Below are 19453 nucleotides of genomic sequence, written 5' to 3' on the forward strand. Positions count from 1 at the left end.
AGGACAACAATGGTATGGACCTAACAGAAGCAGAAGATATTAAGAAGAGATGGCAAGAATACACAGAAGAACTATACAAAAAAGATCTTCACGACCCAGATAATCACGATGGTGTGATCACTGACCTAGAGCCAGACATCCTGGAATGTGAAGTCAAGTGGACCTTAGAATGCATCACTACGAACAAAGCTAGTGGAGGTGATGGAATTCCAGTGGAGCTATTCCAAATCCTGAAAGATGATGTTGTGAAAGTGCTGCACACAATATGCCAGCAAATTGGAAAACTCAGCAGTGGCCATAGGACTGGAAAAGGTCAGTTTTCATTCCAATCCCAAAGAAAGGCAATGCCAAAGAATGCTCAAACTACCGCACAATTGCACTCATCTCACACGCTAGTAAAGTAATGCTCAAAATTCTCCAAGCCAGGCTTCAGCAATATGTCAACCGTGAACTTCCTGATGTTCAAGCTGGTTTTAGAAAAGGCAGAGGAACCAGAGATCAAATTGCTAACATCTGCTGGATCATGGAAAAAGCAAGAGAGTTCCAGAAAAGCATCTATTTCTGCTTTATTGACTATGCCAAAGCCTTTGACTGTGTGGATCACAATAAACTGGAAAATTCTGAAAGAGATGGGAGTACCAGACCACCTGATCTGCCTCTTGAGAAATTTGTATGCAGGTCAGGAAGCAAGAGTTAGAACTGGACATGGAACAACAGACTGGTTCCAAATAGCAAAAGGAGTTCGTCAAGGCTGTATATTGTCACCCTGTTTATTTAACTTATATGCAGAGTACATCATGAGAAATGCTGGACTGGAAGAAACACAAGCTGGAATCAAATTGCCGGAAGAAGTATCAATAACCTCAGATATGCAGATGACACCACCCTTATGGCAGAACCTGAAGAGGAACTCAAAAGCCTCTTGATGAAAGTGAAAGTGGAGAGTGAAAAAGTTGGCTTAAGCTCAGCTTTCAGAAAACGAAGATCATGGCATCTGGTCCCACCACTTCATGGGAAATAGATGGGGAAACAGTGGAAACAGTGTCAGACTTTATTTTTCTGGGCTCCAAAATCAGTGCAGATGGTGACTGCAGCCATGAAATTAAAAGATGCTCACTCCTTGGAAGGAAAGTTATGATGCTGAAGCTGAAACTCCAGTACTCTGGCCACCTCATGCAAAGAGTTGACTCATTGGAAAAGACTCTGATGCTGGGAGGGATTGGGGGCAGGAGGAGAAGGGGACGAAAGAGGATGAGATGGCTGGATGGCATCACTGACTTGTTGGACGTGAGTCTGAGTGAACTCCGGAGTTGGTGATGGACAGGGAGGCCTGGCGTGCTGCGACTCATGGGGTCGCAAAGAGTTGGACACAACTGAGTGACTGGTCTGATCTGGTCTGATCTGATCCAATTCAGTTCAGTCCAGTCACTCAGTAGAGTCCGACTCTATGCGACCCCATGAGTCACAGCACGCCAGGCCGCCCTGTCTATCAACAACTCCCGGAGTTCATCCAGACTCACGTCCATTGAGTCAGTGATGCCATCCAGCCATCTCATCCTCTGTGGTCCCCTTCTCCTCCTGCCCCCAATCCTTTCCAGCATCAGAGTCTTTTCCAGTGAGTCAACTCTTCACATGAGGTGGTCAAAGTACTGGAGTTTCAGCTTTAGCATGATTCCTTCCAAAGAATTCCCAGGGCTGATCTCCTTCAGAATGGACTGGTTCGATCTCCTTTCAGTCCAAGCGACTCTCAAGAGTCTTCTCCAACACCACAGTTCAAAAGCATCAATTCTTTGGCGCTCAGCCTTCTTCACAGTCCAACTGTCACATCCATACATGACTTCTGGAAAAACCATAGATAGCCTTGACTAGACGAAACCATAGATAGCCTTGACTAGACGGACCTTTGTTGGCAAAGTAATGCCTCTGCTTTTCAATATGCTATCTAGGTTAGTAATAACTTTTCTTCCAAGGAGTAAGTATCTTTTAATTTCATGGCTGCAGTCACCATCTGCACTGATTTTGGAGCCCCCCAAAATAGTCTGACACTGTTTCCACTGTTTCTCCATCTATTTCCCATGAAGTGATGGGACCAGATGCCATGATCTTCGTTTTCTGAATGTTGAGTTTTAAGCCAACTTTTTCACTCTCCTCTTTCACCTTCACCAAGAGGCTTTTTAGTTCCTGTTCACTTTCTGCCCTAAGGGTGGTGTCATCTGCATATCTGAGGTTATTGATATTTCTCCCAGCAATCTTGAATCCAGCTTGTGCTTCTTCCACCCAACATTTCTCATGATGTATTGCGGTATAGCCAATTACAAATAATATTGTGATAGTTTCAGGTGAACAGCAAAGGGACTCAGACATATATATACATGTATGTATTCTCCCCTAGACTCCTCTCTCATTCAGGCTGCCATATAACATTGAGTAGAGCTCCCTGTGCTATACCGTAGGTCCTTGTTGGTTATCCATTTTAAATACAGTGGTGCGTACATGTCCATCCCAAACTCCCTAACTATCCCTTCCTCTCATCCTTCCCCCTGGCAACCATAAATTCATTCTCCAAGTCTGTGAGTCTCTTTCTCTTTTGTCAGTTCAATTGCATCAATTCTTTTTAGATTCCACATATAAGGGATGTCATACGATGAGAGTTGAACCAAAAAGAAAGCTAAGTGCAAAGAATAGAATGATTTTGAATTGTTCTGTTGGAGAAGACTCTTGAGAGACCCTTGGATTGCAAGTAAATCAAACCAGTCAATCCTAAAGGAAATCAATCCTGAATATTCACTGGAAAGACTGATGCTAAAGCTGAAGCTTCAATACTTTGGCCACCAGATGGGAAGAGTCTACTCATTGGAAAAGACCCTGATGTTGGGAAAGATTGAAGGCAGGAGGAGAAGGTGATGACAGAGGACAAGATGGTTGGATGGCATCACCAATTTGATGGACATGAGTTTGAGCAAGCTCTGGGAGATACTGAAGGACAGGGAAATCTGGAGTGCTGCAATTCATGGGATCGCAAAGAGTCCGGCATGATTGAGTGACTGAACAGATATGATATTTCTCCTTCTCTGTCTGATTTACTGCACTCAGTGCATAAAATTCCTTTTTACCTATATTCTGGTGTTTCAACCAAATTTTTACTCTCACTCTATGTTTTTTCTCCTCAAACAGTAGGCTGAATTCTGGCTCATCAAATATCTGTACATTTAACCTGTGAATGAATATATTACCTTATGTGGCAAAAGGAACATTGCAGATGTAATTAAACTAAGGATCTTGCGATGAGGACATCATCCTGAATTTTCTGAGTGGGACTGAGGCAATAACAAGATTTTTGTAAGGGGGAGACAGGCTGTCAGAAGAGAAGACACTATATTGATGGCTTTGAAGGTAGAGGAATGAGGCCATAAGCCAAGGAATGCAAATATCTGCTAGGTTCTGAGAAAGGTAAGACAACAGATTCCTCTCCATATCCTTCAGAAAGAACTTGCCCAGCAGATACCTTGATTTTAGCCCAGGAAGATTCATTTTGGATGTTTTCATTTCCAGATAGAAACATTGTACTATTTTAAGCCATGAGTTTGTGGTGATTTGATTTAGCAGCAATAGGAAATGAACACATCTACCTTACCAAGCATGAGTATCCTGTGCTGCTTTAACTAGAAATAACTATCTCCAGAGACTGCTTTTCCACTAGCTGCTCAGCAACAGTTTTAAAATACATTATTAAGACTCTCCATCAGATATGGCTATCACTCAGTACCTAATCTAAATATTCCCTCTGGCTCAAAATTAAGCTACTTGAAGAAAAATGCATAAATGGTCTTAATAGTCTTATTCTTCTCAAATTATTTTAAAATACATTTTGTTCAGTAAATGAACAATTTAACAAATTTTTGTAAAATTGGGCATCCACACAAATATCACCTAAATAAAGAAATAACACCCAGATTTCCTCTGCAGTCTTTCCTGAACATAACCTTACCACTGTCACCATGTTAAATCGCTATTCTGACTTTTATAGCATTCAGTTCATTATTTTTCTTTTTATTGTGATTATATAAGTGTGCATCCCCAAACAGCATAGTTTATTTGTATTTAAACTGAAGTAAAAATCATTTTATCAACTCCATTTGCAATCAAATTTTGTCTCTATTGCTCCATTGACACTTCTTGGGCAAAGGTCCCCAATGAACTCTAAATTATTAATACCAAATCAAATAACCTATTTCAAATCCTGTCTCCTCACCCCTGGACCGCTGGTCAATATTTGATACTATCAACTGCTGACTTCTTAGATATCTGTGCTTCCTCAGCTCTTCCAGCACCTCTCTATTCTGGTTATTCACTGGTCTCTCTGGATAATTCTGCTCACTGCATTTTCTGGCCAGTCTCTGAGTACAAATGTTGCCCTCCTCAATCCCAAAGTCATCCCATGGTCAGGGAGGGGGTGATGAGGCAATACAAAGAAATTATTGTAACAAAGATAAATTTGTGCAAAACCAATTTATCTTGGAGGAAATCTATTAACATTATCAATCATGGAAATAATGCTCTAGAGATTCAACTCTCAATATATTTACAACCAAGATATTTACAATTTAAGGAAATGATCCTCTGGATTTGGAGAAGAGTTGGAAGATATATATATATTTCTGCTTTATTGACTATGCCACAGCCTTTGACTGTGTGGATGACAATAAACTGTGGAAAATTCTGAAAGAGATGGGAATACCAGACCACCTGACCTACCTCTTGAGAAACCTATATGTAGGTCAGGAAGCAACAATTAGAACCGGACATGGAACAACAGACTGGTTCCAAATAGGAAAAGGAATATGTCAAGGCTATATATTGTCACCCTGCTTATTTAACTTCTATGCAGAAACACCGGGCTGGAAGAAGCACAAGCTGGAATCAAGATTGCTGGGAGAAATGTCAATAACCTCAGATATGCAGATGACACTACCTTATGGCAGAAAGTGAAGAGGAACTAAAAACTCTCTTGATGAAAGTGAAAGAGGAGAGTGAAAAAGTTGGCTTAAAACTCAACATTCAGAAAACGAAGATCATGGCATCTGGTCCCATCAATTCATGGGAAATAGATGGGGAAACAGTGGAAACAGTGGCTGACTTTATATTTTTGGGCTTCAAAATCACTGCAGATGGTGACTGCAGCCATGAAATTAAAAGACACTTACTTCTTGGAAGGAAAGTTATGACCAACCTAGACAGCATATTCAAAAGCAGAAACATTACTTTGCCAACAAAGGTCCGTCTAGTCAAGGCTATGGTTTTTCCAGAAGTCATGTATGGATGTGAGAGTTGGACTGTGAAGAAAGCTAAGCACCAAAGAGTTGATGCTTTTGAATTGTCTTGTTGGAGAAGACTCTTTTTTTTTAATTTAAATTTATTTATTTTAATTAGAGGCTAATTACTTTACAATATTGTATTGGTTTTGCCAAGTCCCTTGGACTGGAAGGAGGTCCAAAAAGTCCATCCTAAAGGAGATCAGTCCTGGGTGTTCATTGAAAGGACTGATGGTGAAGCTGAAACTCCAATACTTTGGCCACCTCATACGAAGAATTGACTCATTGGAAAAGACCCTGATGCTGGGAGAGATTGGGGACAGGAGGAGAAGGGGATAACAGAGGATGAGATGGCTGGATGGCATCACCAATTCGATGGAAATGAGTTTTTAAACTCCAAACTGGTGATGGACAGGGAGGCCTGCCGTGCAGTGATTCATGGGGTCGTGAAGAATCAGACACAACTGAGTGATTGAACTGAACTGAACTGAACTGGAGGATATAAAGGATTGTATGTCCTGGGTATCTAGATACAATGCAAGATGTTTTCTGGGGACAGAATATTTTGATCAGTGTGATGATTTTGATCTCTATGGACTTAAGAAGAGCTTAGGCTAGAAACAGAAGAAAGGAAGCCTGAAGCAGAACTGGCTGTGTGTTCTAAGCTTATATGATAGATCATTTGGAGATCTGGTAAAGATCCACAAAAATTAGCAATGGACAGCTCTGTCTGGTATATGCACACCTGATGCTTCTTTGAGACCCTGTACCATAGGGATTGGACATAAGCCTCCAGGGAGAGCCAGAACCAGTGCTTTATAAACCTGCTCACTTGGTACTATGATCAAGACAGGGAGCCTCAGGAGGCTCCAGCTGCACCATGATCCACAGAGTTTATGTCCCTACCTCGGGGTCTGGTGAGTGATTGAAACACCTTGGGCGAGGTTAATGCAAAGCACGCTGTTTGTATACTTGGGATGGAAGTCAAGAGAAGTCATGAGCTATGCTAGATCTGGTTGCAAACTTGACTGTGAGAATTTCTGAGGCGGGGTGGACATTTGTTGGAGGTATCCGATGGCACCTCACTCCAGTACTCTTGCCTGGAAAATCCCATGGACGTAGGAGCCTGGTAGGCTGCAGTCCATGGGGTCGCGAAGAGTTGGACATGACTGAGCAACTTCCCTTTCACTTTTCACTTTCATGCATTGGAGAAGGAAATGGCAACCCACTCCAGTGTTCTTGCCTGGAGAATCCCAGGGGCAGGAGAGCCTGGTGGGCTGCTGTCTATGGGGTCGCACAGAGTTGGACACGACTGAAGTGACTTAGCAGCAGCAGCAGTATCTCTTATCCTCTCATATGATACATTGTATAGTTTTGGGAAACCATCCCTGACTCCTCTTTCCTCATCCAAATATCAGTCAATTTTTTAAGATTAACTGCAAAATAAATTTCATTTATGTAAAACATACATTAGATAATTGATAATAATTAATGTAAGAAAGAAAAGAAAGAAATAATGAAAACAGAAAGAAAGGCAAGAAGGCTGGGAAGCAGGGAAGGAAGAAAGAGGGAGAGAATAAAAACTGGAAATATGGTTTATCACACTGCATTGTAACAGAGGTGATACCAAGTATTTACCAGTGAAGCTCTTACAATGAAGAAATAGTATGCAAAGAAATGATATAAGGGACTGATAATATTAAATCTATAGGATTTTTGAAAAGCATAATAGCTCTGTATTTATACTTTGAAGAACTGAAATGATTTAGTTTATATAGCGTTCCTCAAGTCAGTGCAAGTAACTCCAGGACTCTGTGCAACTTAGTGTTCTAAAGCAGCATTAACACCTTTAAAGATCTGTATTGCCACAGAGCCACCTAGCGTCTGGACAATATAGAAATGTTTCTCAGAAAGTCGTACGTTTTTGAAAAAATAATTTTAAAAATTCATATTTCCATAATCTCCTATAAATATTAGAAAATGTTCAACAAAATGTCATAACCACTTTATAACAATGAGACAGTAAAGATGAAACTGTTGAGGGAAACATTATCCAGAGAGAAGCAAGTATTGCCTTAAGCTGCAAGCTCTGGCCATTGTCCAGAGGTGTTCTCTTCCATTCTGTGTTATCTCCTGTCATTTGAGCATTTCTTTGTGAACAAATCCAGACATTTTGCAATGTGTGTCTCTTCTCTATGTATACATGTGTCAAAAATGTATAGCTGCTCCTTACTAAATGTTAACATTCAAAAATCCTTTAAGGCTGTGGAGAGAAGGAAATATCCAGGTGTCTCATTTTATCAGACAAGAATGCAGACTGGAATATTTAAACACAGGGAAAATCTAGACTCAGTTATTTAGTGAGGGCTTGGAACCCATCTCCTTCATGCATCAGAACCAATACAGGAAGGTACATTTCCATAATTACTTAAGTATCACAATAAAATGAATTTGCTTTCTGAGACACAAAGTTTTACATTCCTTTTAGCGATGTTGCAGAATCTATTTTATTCATTTGTTGTTGTTGTTACTGTAGTCTCTAAATCGTGTCTGACATTTTGTGACCCCCTGCGTTGTACCCTGCCAGGCTCCTCTGTCCATGGGAGTTCCCAGACAAAAATACTGGAGGGGATTGGCATTTCCTTCTCCAAGGGATCTTCTGATTCAAGGATCAAACCCACATGTCCTGTTTTGCAGGCAGTTTCTTTAGCACTGAGCCACATGGGAAGCCTATGTTGAATTCACACTACAGTTCCATCTTTATCTGTCTCATCATTATAAAGTGGTTATGACATTTTGTTGAATAGTTTCTAATATTTATAGGAGGTTATGGAAGCCTGAATAAAATATTCTCCCACAAATAATAATGCTGAATTTCAGTTGATTTTTTTTAACTTTTATTATCTATACTTATAGGAATTTCATTTTATTACATTTTGAGGGGGGTGCTTTTCCTCTCTGTTGAAAATATACTGTTATTAACAGTGTATAAATACAATTTGTTAGGGGCAGTTTGATGGATACAAAGAATACTCACTGTCACCTCTCCCTCTGGAACTACAACTCAGAGAGTTTTTTTAGAACAATATAGATGATTCCTAGGACTCATCCGCCCTCATATCTCAAATGAGTGTACTCACATAAAATTCCAGTATTATTCTTTGGATCAGAGGTCCATCTCAAATATGATAGGCCTGCTTCTGCTTTCTTCTGTCTTTACAGATAGCTCTTCTCCATTTCCTTCTTTTTCTTCTACTTCTTAATATTCATCATCCTCCTTCACTGCTGCTGCTGCTAAGTCACTTCAGTCATGTCCGACTCTGTGCGACCTCATAGACGGCAGCCCACCAGGCTCCCCTGTCCCTGGGATTCTCCAGGCAAGAGCACTGGAGCGGGTTGCCATTTCCTTTCCAATGCATGAAAGGGAAAAGCTGTCACTGTCTCCTTCACTACTTGTCCTATAATTGCTGCCAATATTTACTATTAAATTACCCAACTTGTTTTGGTTCTGACCATTGTTGCTCACCCTCCATAGAAATTCTTCTTTAGTTTCTCTTTAAACTAACAGATAACATGTGGAATGGGGATTGTAGGTGTCTTTTATTACTTTATCTGGCAACATTACAGTCAGTTTATGAAAAAGAATTAGAATATCATGAAGATTCATTAGGGCTTCCCTGGTGGCTCAGACGGTGAATAATCTGCTGGTAATGAAGGAGACTCGGGTTCAATTCCTGGGTGGGAAGATTCCCATGGAGAAAGGAATGGCTATTCTTGCCTGGACAGAGGAGCTGTGTGGGCTACAGTCCATGGGGTCACAAAAACTGGTCGTAACTGCCACGTACATGACTGCCCAAGAGGATGTTAACAAAGAGACTCACCATTCAATGTCAACAAAGTTTCTTTAGAACTCCATGAACTCAGATTTTTCACTTTAGTCCTTTCTTTAATAATTGTCCTCAAGGGACCCAGAATCATTAAAAAGGTGGGTCATGGAAAGCAGGATGCAGGTTCACAGTTGGGATTCTTTATCTGTCTCATGGTCAGTGCCCTCATGAACTAGTTTGTGAACGTGTTCTCTGGTGACCCGTGGGTTACAGGACCTTCAAAAACACAATTACATATCATATATCAGAATATTACTTAAATTGAGTACACAGCAGGAACTCAGTAATTGTGTAAGACTGCTGAGAACATATTGTATCTCCAACAAATACGATCTAGTCTTTAGCTTCTTCTTCTCACATGTGTGTACCAGCTATTCAGATATTTTTAGAGAGCTAGAAGTAGGATTGAGAAGAGACTTAAGTCCTGTAAACAAATACATCAAGCTCAAACCCTTCCTGGTGTCTTCCTGTCACAGATATTACTTTTGATGTCCTGACTGCCAAAGCAAAATATACATCTGGTAATATCAGGAGTTCAGAGTTAATATTAACATTTTTATATACATTATTTCCTAACCCCTGAGCATTCATTAGATACAATTATCTGAATCTTGGTTTCCTTACAACCCTATTATATTATAAAAACTGCTTTAGATAATGCACATGGACTCTGCTCTCAATACAAAGTTCCCCTTTGCATTTTTTATACCTTGAAACATCTTCATGTGAGGAATCAATTTTCTGTATGTGAAGGGCCAAATTTGATTCTGATAACTAGGACAAACCACCAAGAAGAGAGCACAGCATTATTCCCCCGGCAGAGGTCAACAGCCTTTTTGGCATCAAGAATGGTTTGCCTGGAAGACAATTTTTTGCCTCCAAGACCAGGAGGGTGGGTAGGTGGTTTAGGGATGACTCAAGTGCATTACATTTATTGAGAACTTTATTTCCAATACTATTACATCACTTCCACCTCAGAAGATCAGGCATTAGAACCCTGAGATTGGGGGAACCCTGTCCTAGGGAAATTTCTACAGGAATATGATTCAGTATTGTGACCAGAGCAGTATTACTGTAGGCATGGGCCAGGGGTACCACATGGGATGAGATGATAGAAAATGCTGTGAAAGAATAATATTTTCTTGCTTCCACAATTTTTAAAGGGCAAAATTCTCTCAGAGTTATGGCAATTCCTATCAACAACAATGCCAGCAGTTTCTTCTTCATACTGATGGATTTCCCAGGACTGGAGACTGCTCATTGCTGGACAGCTATACCTGTCTGCTTCATCTATGTTCTCTCCTTGCTGGGCAACACCACCATACTGTACATTGTCAAGTCTGTTCCCAGCCTCCACACTCCCGTGTACATCTTCCTCTCCATGCTCTCAGTGGCTGACCTGGGGCTCGCAGTTTCCACGCTGCCTTCCATGGCAGCTGTTTTTCTCCTGGGCCAGAGGAAAGTGGGAGCTGCAACCTGCTTTGTGCAGCTCTTCTTCATCCACACATGCTCAGTAATTGAGTCAGCTGTGCTGTTGGCCATGGCTTTTGACCGCTGTGTGGCTATCCGAGAGCCCTTACACTATGCCACCGTCCGGACAGCCAAGTTCATTGGGGCCATTGGGCTGGCCAGTGTGACCCGTAGTGCTGCCCTCCACCTGCCCCTGCCTGTACTCCTTGGGAGACTTCAATTCCCACCTGTGAATGCACTGTCACATTCCTACTGTGTTCACCCTGATGTTCTGAGGCTGGCCAGTTCCAGCACAGTTGTGAACAGTGGCCTTGGGCTCTTTGTGATGCTCTCCACATTGGGGCTGGATGTGGTCCTCATTCTCCTCTCCTATGTGATGATTTTGAAGACAGTATTGAACATTGCTTCCAATGCTGGACGACTGAAAGCCCTCAATACTTGCATTTCCCATATTTGTGCTGTACTATTATTTTATACTCCACTGGTCAGCCTGTCTGTGATCCATCGCTTTGGGAAAAAGAAGCTGCCAGCTCAGATATACATGCTTCTCTCCTATTTGCACTTTCTTGTACCTCCAATGCTGAACCCGATTGTCTACACTGCCAAAACCAAAGAGATTCGAGCACGCATTCTGAAGATGCTCCAACCCAGTAAACTCTGAGCCTCAGGGTTGAAGTCCTGGTTATGATTACCAGCTTGCTGACTGAAGATTTCTCAGAGAGGAGGCAGAGAATTCTTTTCATACAATCTATCAATTAATTAGTCAGAAACACTGACCAAAATACTTTACAGTGTTTTTCCAGCCTGCTTAACAATGCCTGCTTAACAAAAAACAAACTAACCAACAAATGTGTTTCTTATTTGACAAAGTCATTATCAGTCTGCAGACTACTCAGATTATTGTAGAGGAAACCGACAGCCTCCTGAGAATATCATTTTCATGTAAAAGCAAGCAAATTAGAAGAGTAGGATTCCAAATGACATCTAATGATGCCTTCCAACTAAAAACCTAGAACCACACAAAATTAAGCTCAAGAGAGCCTCGCTTTGTTGTACTGTCTGAGAATTTGACAAATATGTGAAATCAAAATATGTTTTTCTTATTATTTGCATACTAACTCGAGATGTGGGTTACACTGGTTAATGTAAACCAAGTAGAATATTTCAAAAAATTGAAGTGCATTTTGAGTAAATAAATACATTAATTATCATAATAAAATGAAATGTATTACAATGTGAATATTATGCAGATAAGTGTTTCTTTAAGCTTCATGAGGTATAAAAAGCAGATACAGACTCCAATATTCTTCAGTCCTCTGAATGTACTTAAAGCACTGCTCCTCACTTTTTAATAAAGACATGGGATATTCTGAGACTTCATAAGCTATTATGTTATAGTCTTTGAATGATGAATACCATGTACAACTGAATTTTCTCTGAATTTTAAGGAGGATTTAAAAGGTAAGCAGAGTTGTCATCCTGCAAGGCCATTTTTATGAGCATTGACTAGGCTTTCATACACAAGTCAAAACTAGAGAAACTGATTTGCTCTGGAGTCATGGTTTCTTTCTTTCAAAAGTAAATCTTGAATTAACTTCTTTGATAGAACTGCTCTATTACAAACATAATCTGTACTCGTGATATAGGGAAGAGCAAATTTTGACTCTATATTGCATCTGTTTCTTTCATTTTAATCTTTGCTTACCATTGCTTTTGTTCAGTAAAATGATATTGTCTATACATAATGGTCTGCCATAGGGAACCCTGCCCCTCTATCTGAATGTTAAACCAAAATGCCTTTGTTCAGGACCCTGTCCAATGTAGATATCTACAGGAAGGAAGACATTAACACATCACTTCCCTGAGACTGGCCATTCCAGCAGATATTTGTAAGATTAATGACCTTCTCCTTTTACTTCCTCACCTTCGCCCTCCCACGTCTGTGTTATATGAAAGAATCTGGCATCCAGACCCCAATAAGATGTTATTTTTAGACAGTAGTCTGCCATCTTCTACAGTAGCCAGCTTCCTATATAAGGTCATATTCCTTGCCTTAACACCTAGTCTCTTGGATTTATTGAATCTTTATGTGGTGAGCTTCCCTGATAGCTTAGTTGGTAAAGAATCCGACTGCAATTCAGGAGACCCTGGTTCAATCCATGAGTTGGGAAGATCCCCTGGAGAAGGGATAGGCTACCCACTTCAGTATTCTTGGGCTTCCCTTGTGGCTCAGCTGGTAAAGAATACACCTGCAATGCAGGAGATCTTGGTTCATCCCTGGGTTGGGAAGATCCCCTGGAGAAGGGAAAGGGTACCCACTCTAGTAATCTGGCCCAGAGAACTCCATGGACTGACTGTATAGTCCATGGGGTCCCAAAGAGTTGGACAAGATTGAGCAACTTTCACTTTCATATGTGGTAAGCAGAGGGAGCTTGGATTTGGTAACACTAGGTAACATTATGTCAAGTAAGTCTGTCACTCACAGGCTAATACTTTCCTCCATTAGGAAGAGAACTGCTCTAAATTTGCATTCAATTTCCCCGTCTGAGCTTGTAAAATACAGTCAGGCAGAAAGCCCAGATGGATATGAATTTCACATCTTGTTTCTTTTATCACAAGAAATCAAAGATCTTCCTGCTTGTTTTTCAAGGTTTGGTATATTTTACATATCTTGCCCAGAGTTAGAGTTATTTATTTATTAGTTGGAATATGTTTAATACCTATTATTTCTTTATAACATATAACATGAAGGTGGAAATTTAAGTGGAAAATTTTTCAAGCCTCTATTTTTCTGCATTCATACTCAGGGATTTGACAAGTAAGTGTGTCTACAAAAATTAAGCTTTCATTTTATTTTGCTTATACAGTGAAACAAAGAACTTTACAAAACATGATTTCATAGTAGCATTAATAGTCTTGGTTTTCAATGCTGTGGCTAAATTTCTAATTTCTATTTAACTATAGAGACATGTCCTCAAAGTTGGAAAGTCTTTCATTTTATTGAACTTTAAAATTTCTGTGGCAACAATAGAAAGTTTCTTTGCTGCATTTGTATGACCATCATTAGCATATAATTTATTTAATGTTTAATATGTGCTTTTAAAATAACTTACTAGTAATTTGTATATGTTATAATATTAAAAACTCATTATACTATTATAAAATAATAATCATATTAAAATAACAGATAATTATTAGAATATTTGAATAACAACAAGCGTTGTTTTAAATTTTTTAATGGAGTACCTGGTTTAATCCTCAAAACTATGGTGAATTAGCTCTTTTCACTATTCTAATTTCATGGATAAGGAAACTGAGTCAATGAGAGATTAAGTAACATACCCAAATATTCTGAGCTATTAAGCGACAGAGTTGAGATTCAATCCTAGACAGTTTAACCCTAGGGCCATTGATGTTAATCATATATCCTTTACTTCCCAGTGGTAGTAGTATTATATTTTAGGGACATGAGAAATGAGGCCCAAAAGAGCCTGCACATTAGACAATTACCAGTAAAGACTTTTTTCAACTCAGGCCTTTCTGATGTTGAAGCTTGTACTCTCAAAAAGGCCAATTGCTTTTTAATTGGAATATACAGGGACTCAGTAACTGAAAGATTCAGCCTTGGCAGGTCCAAAGAACTTCCAATCACAACAGAGTCTTTGGCCCATTGCAAAACTTGTTTGGCAGTGACATGGTAAAAGGTAGCTGCTTCCCCAAAGCCCAGAGTGTTCAGCAAGGGAGAAAATTCAGGAATGTACCCAGGAGAGGGGTGGGAAAAGTTCTCAGATCTTATCTCCTTCTGGGTAAGTAAACAATCTGTGAGGTTTGGAGGGGAAAGAAGGAGGAAAACCAATTTGCCAAGTTTCCTTATTAGTGCTAGTTTAAGGACTTGTTAATATGTTTTGAATTAAGACCCTGAAAAAGGATATTATACTGAAGATTTAGAGGAAGAAAAGGGGCTCTTCATCTTCAGATATGATCTAAGAGCTATTGGATATGTTTTCTAAAGAATTTCTCAAAAGTGTTGTCATAACAGATAGAACTAATTAAATGGCAAGTAGGACCTGGCAACTTATTTTCAAAAGCCCCCACTGTCTTAAATACAGCTTGATATGTGTATACCTGAATTTCCAGGCAGATGGATTCTATACTTAAGGTAGATAAGCTCAAGTGAGGAAAAGTTTAAGGAACAGAATGGTATGGGGATTGCTGGTTTGTGAAGACAGTTTGAAAAGAAGGTCTGTTTCTCCTTGCAAGATGGAAGTGAACAAAAAGATCTGAATTGATAGGCCTAAGGTGATCAAGATTAATTGCAATTTTGTCTAAATCTCTGAAGAATCAGCATTGAAAAAGTGCCTTGGATTTTGAGTATGGTAAGTAAATTTTCTAAATTAAAGGAGGGACAAATATTCACAGTTATTATTTACTTTCTAAATACTTTATAGAATACTAGGAACTCTTCTATCCACTGTCTTAGTTTATCTTTAAGTAAAACTATCAGATTGACGAAGTGAAATTAGCATAGTATGTGTGAGTGTGTGTATGCAGTGTGAGAGGAGAATCCTTTATGAACATGAAGCCTATTCTCTGATTATTTCCTATTACTATCATGGCAGAATATTCTCTCTCAATGCTGTTGATCTGAATCCTAATGTGCCTAAGGATTCTATGGTCATTCCCTGTGCCTCAGCTGGTAAAGAATCTACCTGAGATACAGGAGACCCAGTCCCTGGGATGGGAAAAATCTCCTGGAGAAGGGAGAGGCTACCCACTCCAGTATTCTGGCCTGGAGAATTCCATGAACTGTATAGTCCATGGGGTCGCAAAGAGTCAGGCATGACTGAGCAAGACTTTCACTTTAATGTGCCTGTAGTTAGAAAATCCAGTGTGGCTTCCCACTTTGCACCTTGATTGCACAGGTTTTCTCCTAGTTGCAAATCTGTGGACAAAACAAAAGGAGGAATTCCTATGAGGAAGAAGCTCACAGTGCATCCTTAACTCCTGTGGAAACAGCTCTTGTTTAAGTTCAAGTTTTGTCCAAGTTGCTTTGTTTGTTTATTTATTTAGTATTTTATTGCTGGAGCCTGAACCAGAGGCAGGTATCCAGACTTTTATTCTGCTTCTTACAATGAAATCCCTTCACTCAGAAAATACTTTTTTAAAAAATATTAAAACAAGAAAAATCATCACATACACGTAAAACAAAACTTTCCCTCTCCTAGGCAGTCAGTTTCATACAAAACATAAAAAATAACAATACACACTACATATATGAACATCTCAATGTCTTCTTTCAGAACTCCATTTTCTCAAAGACTAAGTAAGTAAAATAATGCGAGGAACCCTGAATCTGCTTTTAGAGGCATTCATTGTACTTTTACCTATACATGTAAAACCTGTGAGTGAAGCAAAGGGTCTTTCAGTCTGTTAAAGAAATGTTAAAGATTCTTCTCTAACTTTGAAGAAACCCCGGGGTGAAGATAAGATGAGAATTCAGTAATTGTCTAGAAATTTCATAAATCTGTATGTAAAAAGGATAAAAAAGCATGTCCAACTTCCTACGGCACCAGAATTTAGTGGACAGATTACTTTATTAACAATGTGATAGTTTTCAAACAGATTCTTTACCCAGTGAGCCATCAGGGAAGTCCTGAAAAAAGAATTTTTTTTTCAAATAGTATCCTTATTTATTATAATCTCTACAGGTTTCTTTAATCTTTAATGATTTATGGTAAACTCATTTGGTAGAAAGAAAGTGAAAGTGAAGTTGCTCAGTCGTGTCTGACTCTTTGTGACCCCATGGACTGTAGCCTACCAGGTTCCCATCCATGGGATTTTCCAGGCAAGAATACTGGAGTGGGTTGCCATTTCCTTCTCCAGGAGATCTTCCTGACCCAGGGATTGAACCCCAGTCTCCCACATGGTAGGCATTGTAGGCAGACACTTTATGGTCTGAGCCACCAGGGAAGATCCAAACTCATTTGGTACATCCTACTAAAACACTCTGTTTGTGACTGTCTTTGTTGATCCCATCTCAGAATTTAGCACTAAGATGCAAGGTTTCTTTCTTTGTCTTAGAGTGTTCCTTTTCTCTTAACTCATGACTTTTGATTCTCCCCCACTTTTTTGTTTTAGTGAGACTTCAAGAGCACTGCACTCATCTGTTTACTAAGCAATACTATTCCTAAGAATGTACCACAGTGACTCTCAGACTTCAGTTTGCATCAGAATTCCCTGGAGAATTGGTTAAAGCACCTTAAGTCTGGGCTTCTTCCTGAGAAAGCATCATTCAGTAGGCTAGGGTGGGACCTAATAATTTGTACTTGTTACAATTTCTCATGCTGCTGATACCACTAGCCCAGGGTCCACACTTTCAGAGCCACTTGCTATATATTCAGCACAGAAGAGAATACCACCCTGACCCCTGAAGCCCCAGCAAATGGAATATAGTTTTCTTAAGTGATGGTATTGGTTCTAGAAGGTTCGCCTAACTCTCTTATTTCTTATTGCAATTATATCTATTGTAGATATCTACCTCTATTCCTTGATACATCTGTATAGGACAAGAAAGACTGGCATGCTGCAATCCACGGGGCCACAAAGAGTAGGACATGACTGAGTGACTGAACAACAACAACAAAAACCCAACGACTTAATCACATACACAAAAATCTCCAACTTTCTTGTTCCTTTTCATCCTTCTGCTTTCTTCAATTGCCCCCTCCTCAGAGAACTTTGACCTAAACTGGCAGTCTAAAATAACACCCCCTTCTCTTTCCACATTGTTTTATTTTCTTCACATATTTGAAATAATATTGACTCATGCATCTCTTTTTATTGAGATCTTATTATTTTTTTTCATCATTCTATTTCCTGAATCTTGAACATTGCCTCAGACAGTTTAATTACTGACTGAAAATGCAGACATCTAATCTGATGGTAAGAAAGTAGATTACAATAGACAAACCTGAAGGGGCCATTATGAAGGAATTTTTAAAAAAAAAACAGGAATTCATGAGAATTTTTAGTTTACTTTGATTTAAAGATAAGGTTTGTGAGTACCTCAAGTCTGTTTGACTGGCATATGTCTTCCAAGCAAAAATATTCAGAGTAAAAAGCACTGAGTCAGAGAGGATCACTTCCAGTCCTGGATCCTCCTTTCACTTATTTATTTTTAAAATAATTCTTTTTGTTGTTGTTGTTGTTGGAAAATACTTTTTTTTTAATTTTATTTTATTTTTCAACTTTACAATATTGTATTGGTTTTGCCATATATCGAAATGAATCCGCCACAGGTATGTATACATGTGTTCCCCATCCTGAACCCTCCTCCCTCCTCCCTCCCCATACCATCCCTCTGAGTCCTCCCATTGCACCAGCCCCAAGCATCCAGTATCATGCATCGAACCTGGACTGGCAATTCGTTTCATATTTATTCCTTTATGGCTGTGTTGGGCCTTTGTTGCTGCATGGGCTTTCTCTAGTTGCAGCAAACTGGGGCTACTCTCCAGTTGCAGTGTGCAGGCTTCTCACCACAGCAACTTCTCTTGTTGTAGAGCATGGGCTCTAGAGCAGGCTGGCTTCAGCAGCTGCAGTATGTGGGCTTAGTAATTGTGACTCCTGGTCTCTAGAGTACAGGCTCAGTAGTTGTGGCGCACGGGCTTAGTTGCTCCATAGCATGTGGGAACTTCCTGGACCAGGAATCAAGCCCGTGTCCCCTGCATTAGCAGACAGACTCTTTACCCCTGAGCCATGAGGAAAGCCTCCCTCCTTTTATTATCTATGTAAACTTAGGAAAGTTAAGTATTTGAATTCTTCATGATTAAGTTGCTTTGTCTGGAAAAACTGATTTGCTACATTCTGAAGTTTGAATTGCTTTAAAATGGTATATATGAAAATGTTCTATAAAGTACTTTAAGTGAAATAAAAAGGTAATGAACTATACATTTTTATCTGCAGAAGAAAAAGTGAATGAATTCACAAATATGCAGACCTCCTTTTCAAAGAGAGAGTAATACTGGATTGCATTTCCCCTGGCATATAAAATGAAATGTGATAAAGAAAAAAATATCAATACCATCCGAAATAAAGTCTCTGAGTATAAGATTTAGTAAGATTCCTCAAAATTAAATTACCGTTTTCATTGTGATTCTATATTTTTTTTATTTTATTTTTAAATTTTACATAATTGTGTTAGTTTTGCCAAATATCAAAATGAATCCGCCACATTGTGATTCTTTAATGTTTTGTATTTCTGGAAAATTGCAGTAATCTCCCTTTGTTTATGATTAGGAAGGAAAGTGAAAAAACTTTCAAATTGAGCTCTCTTTCACTGTATTCTCAAAAATGGAACTCATAATGGGCAAAGTATTAGAAGGTGGTTGAGATGGCATGGAGTGACACAGTGGCCAAAATTCAAGGCAGAGAACACAGAGAAAACAAAAGACCTACTCTCAGATTTTTATCCTCCTCCAGAAATTATTTTTTAAGTGCAGCTAAATCCTGATTCCTTGGCAAACAAATGTCTTTCTAGTATCTATAATTTCATAAATATAATGCTGAATAGTTACTGATGATCTTTAAAGGGTTCAATATGCAATGAGTTAGGAATCATTCTATTTATATGTTAGGCATGTGCATATAAGACATTGAATCATAGACATTAGACAATGAATCATATTTGGATAAATGTCCATAGCTTGGCATTTTAGATTGCATGTAGAAAGGCTTCATTTGTATGCTCACACGGGTGTGTTAATGTGTTAAAGGGAACCATGTTTT

The 19453-nt window shown here is 39.2% G+C and overlaps 1 protein-coding gene across 1 annotated transcript; it reads left to right on the plus strand.

The window, feature by feature from the left end:
• The first annotated feature begins 10382 nt into the window (after positions 1-10382).
• Positions 10383-11330, plus strand: LOC129629110 (olfactory receptor 51G2-like). Its single transcript, XM_055548883.1, has one exon. The coding sequence runs from the start codon at positions 10383-10385 to the stop codon at positions 11328-11330; it is 948 nt and encodes a 315-aa protein (XP_055404858.1).
• Positions 11331-19453: the final 8123 nt, after the last annotated feature.

The sequence above is a fragment of the Bubalus kerabau genome, chromosome 15, assembly GCF_029407905.1.
Source record: "Bubalus kerabau isolate K-KA32 ecotype Philippines breed swamp buffalo chromosome 15, PCC_UOA_SB_1v2, whole genome shotgun sequence".
NCBI classification, from domain to species: domain Eukaryota; kingdom Metazoa; phylum Chordata; class Mammalia; order Artiodactyla; family Bovidae; genus Bubalus; species Bubalus kerabau.

What these genes read in the sequence shown, in the direction of transcription:
- LOC129629110 (XM_055548883.1), top strand. Translation starts at nt 10,383, where the DNA reads ATGGCAATTCCTATCAACAACAATGCCAGCAGTTTCTTCTTCATACTG.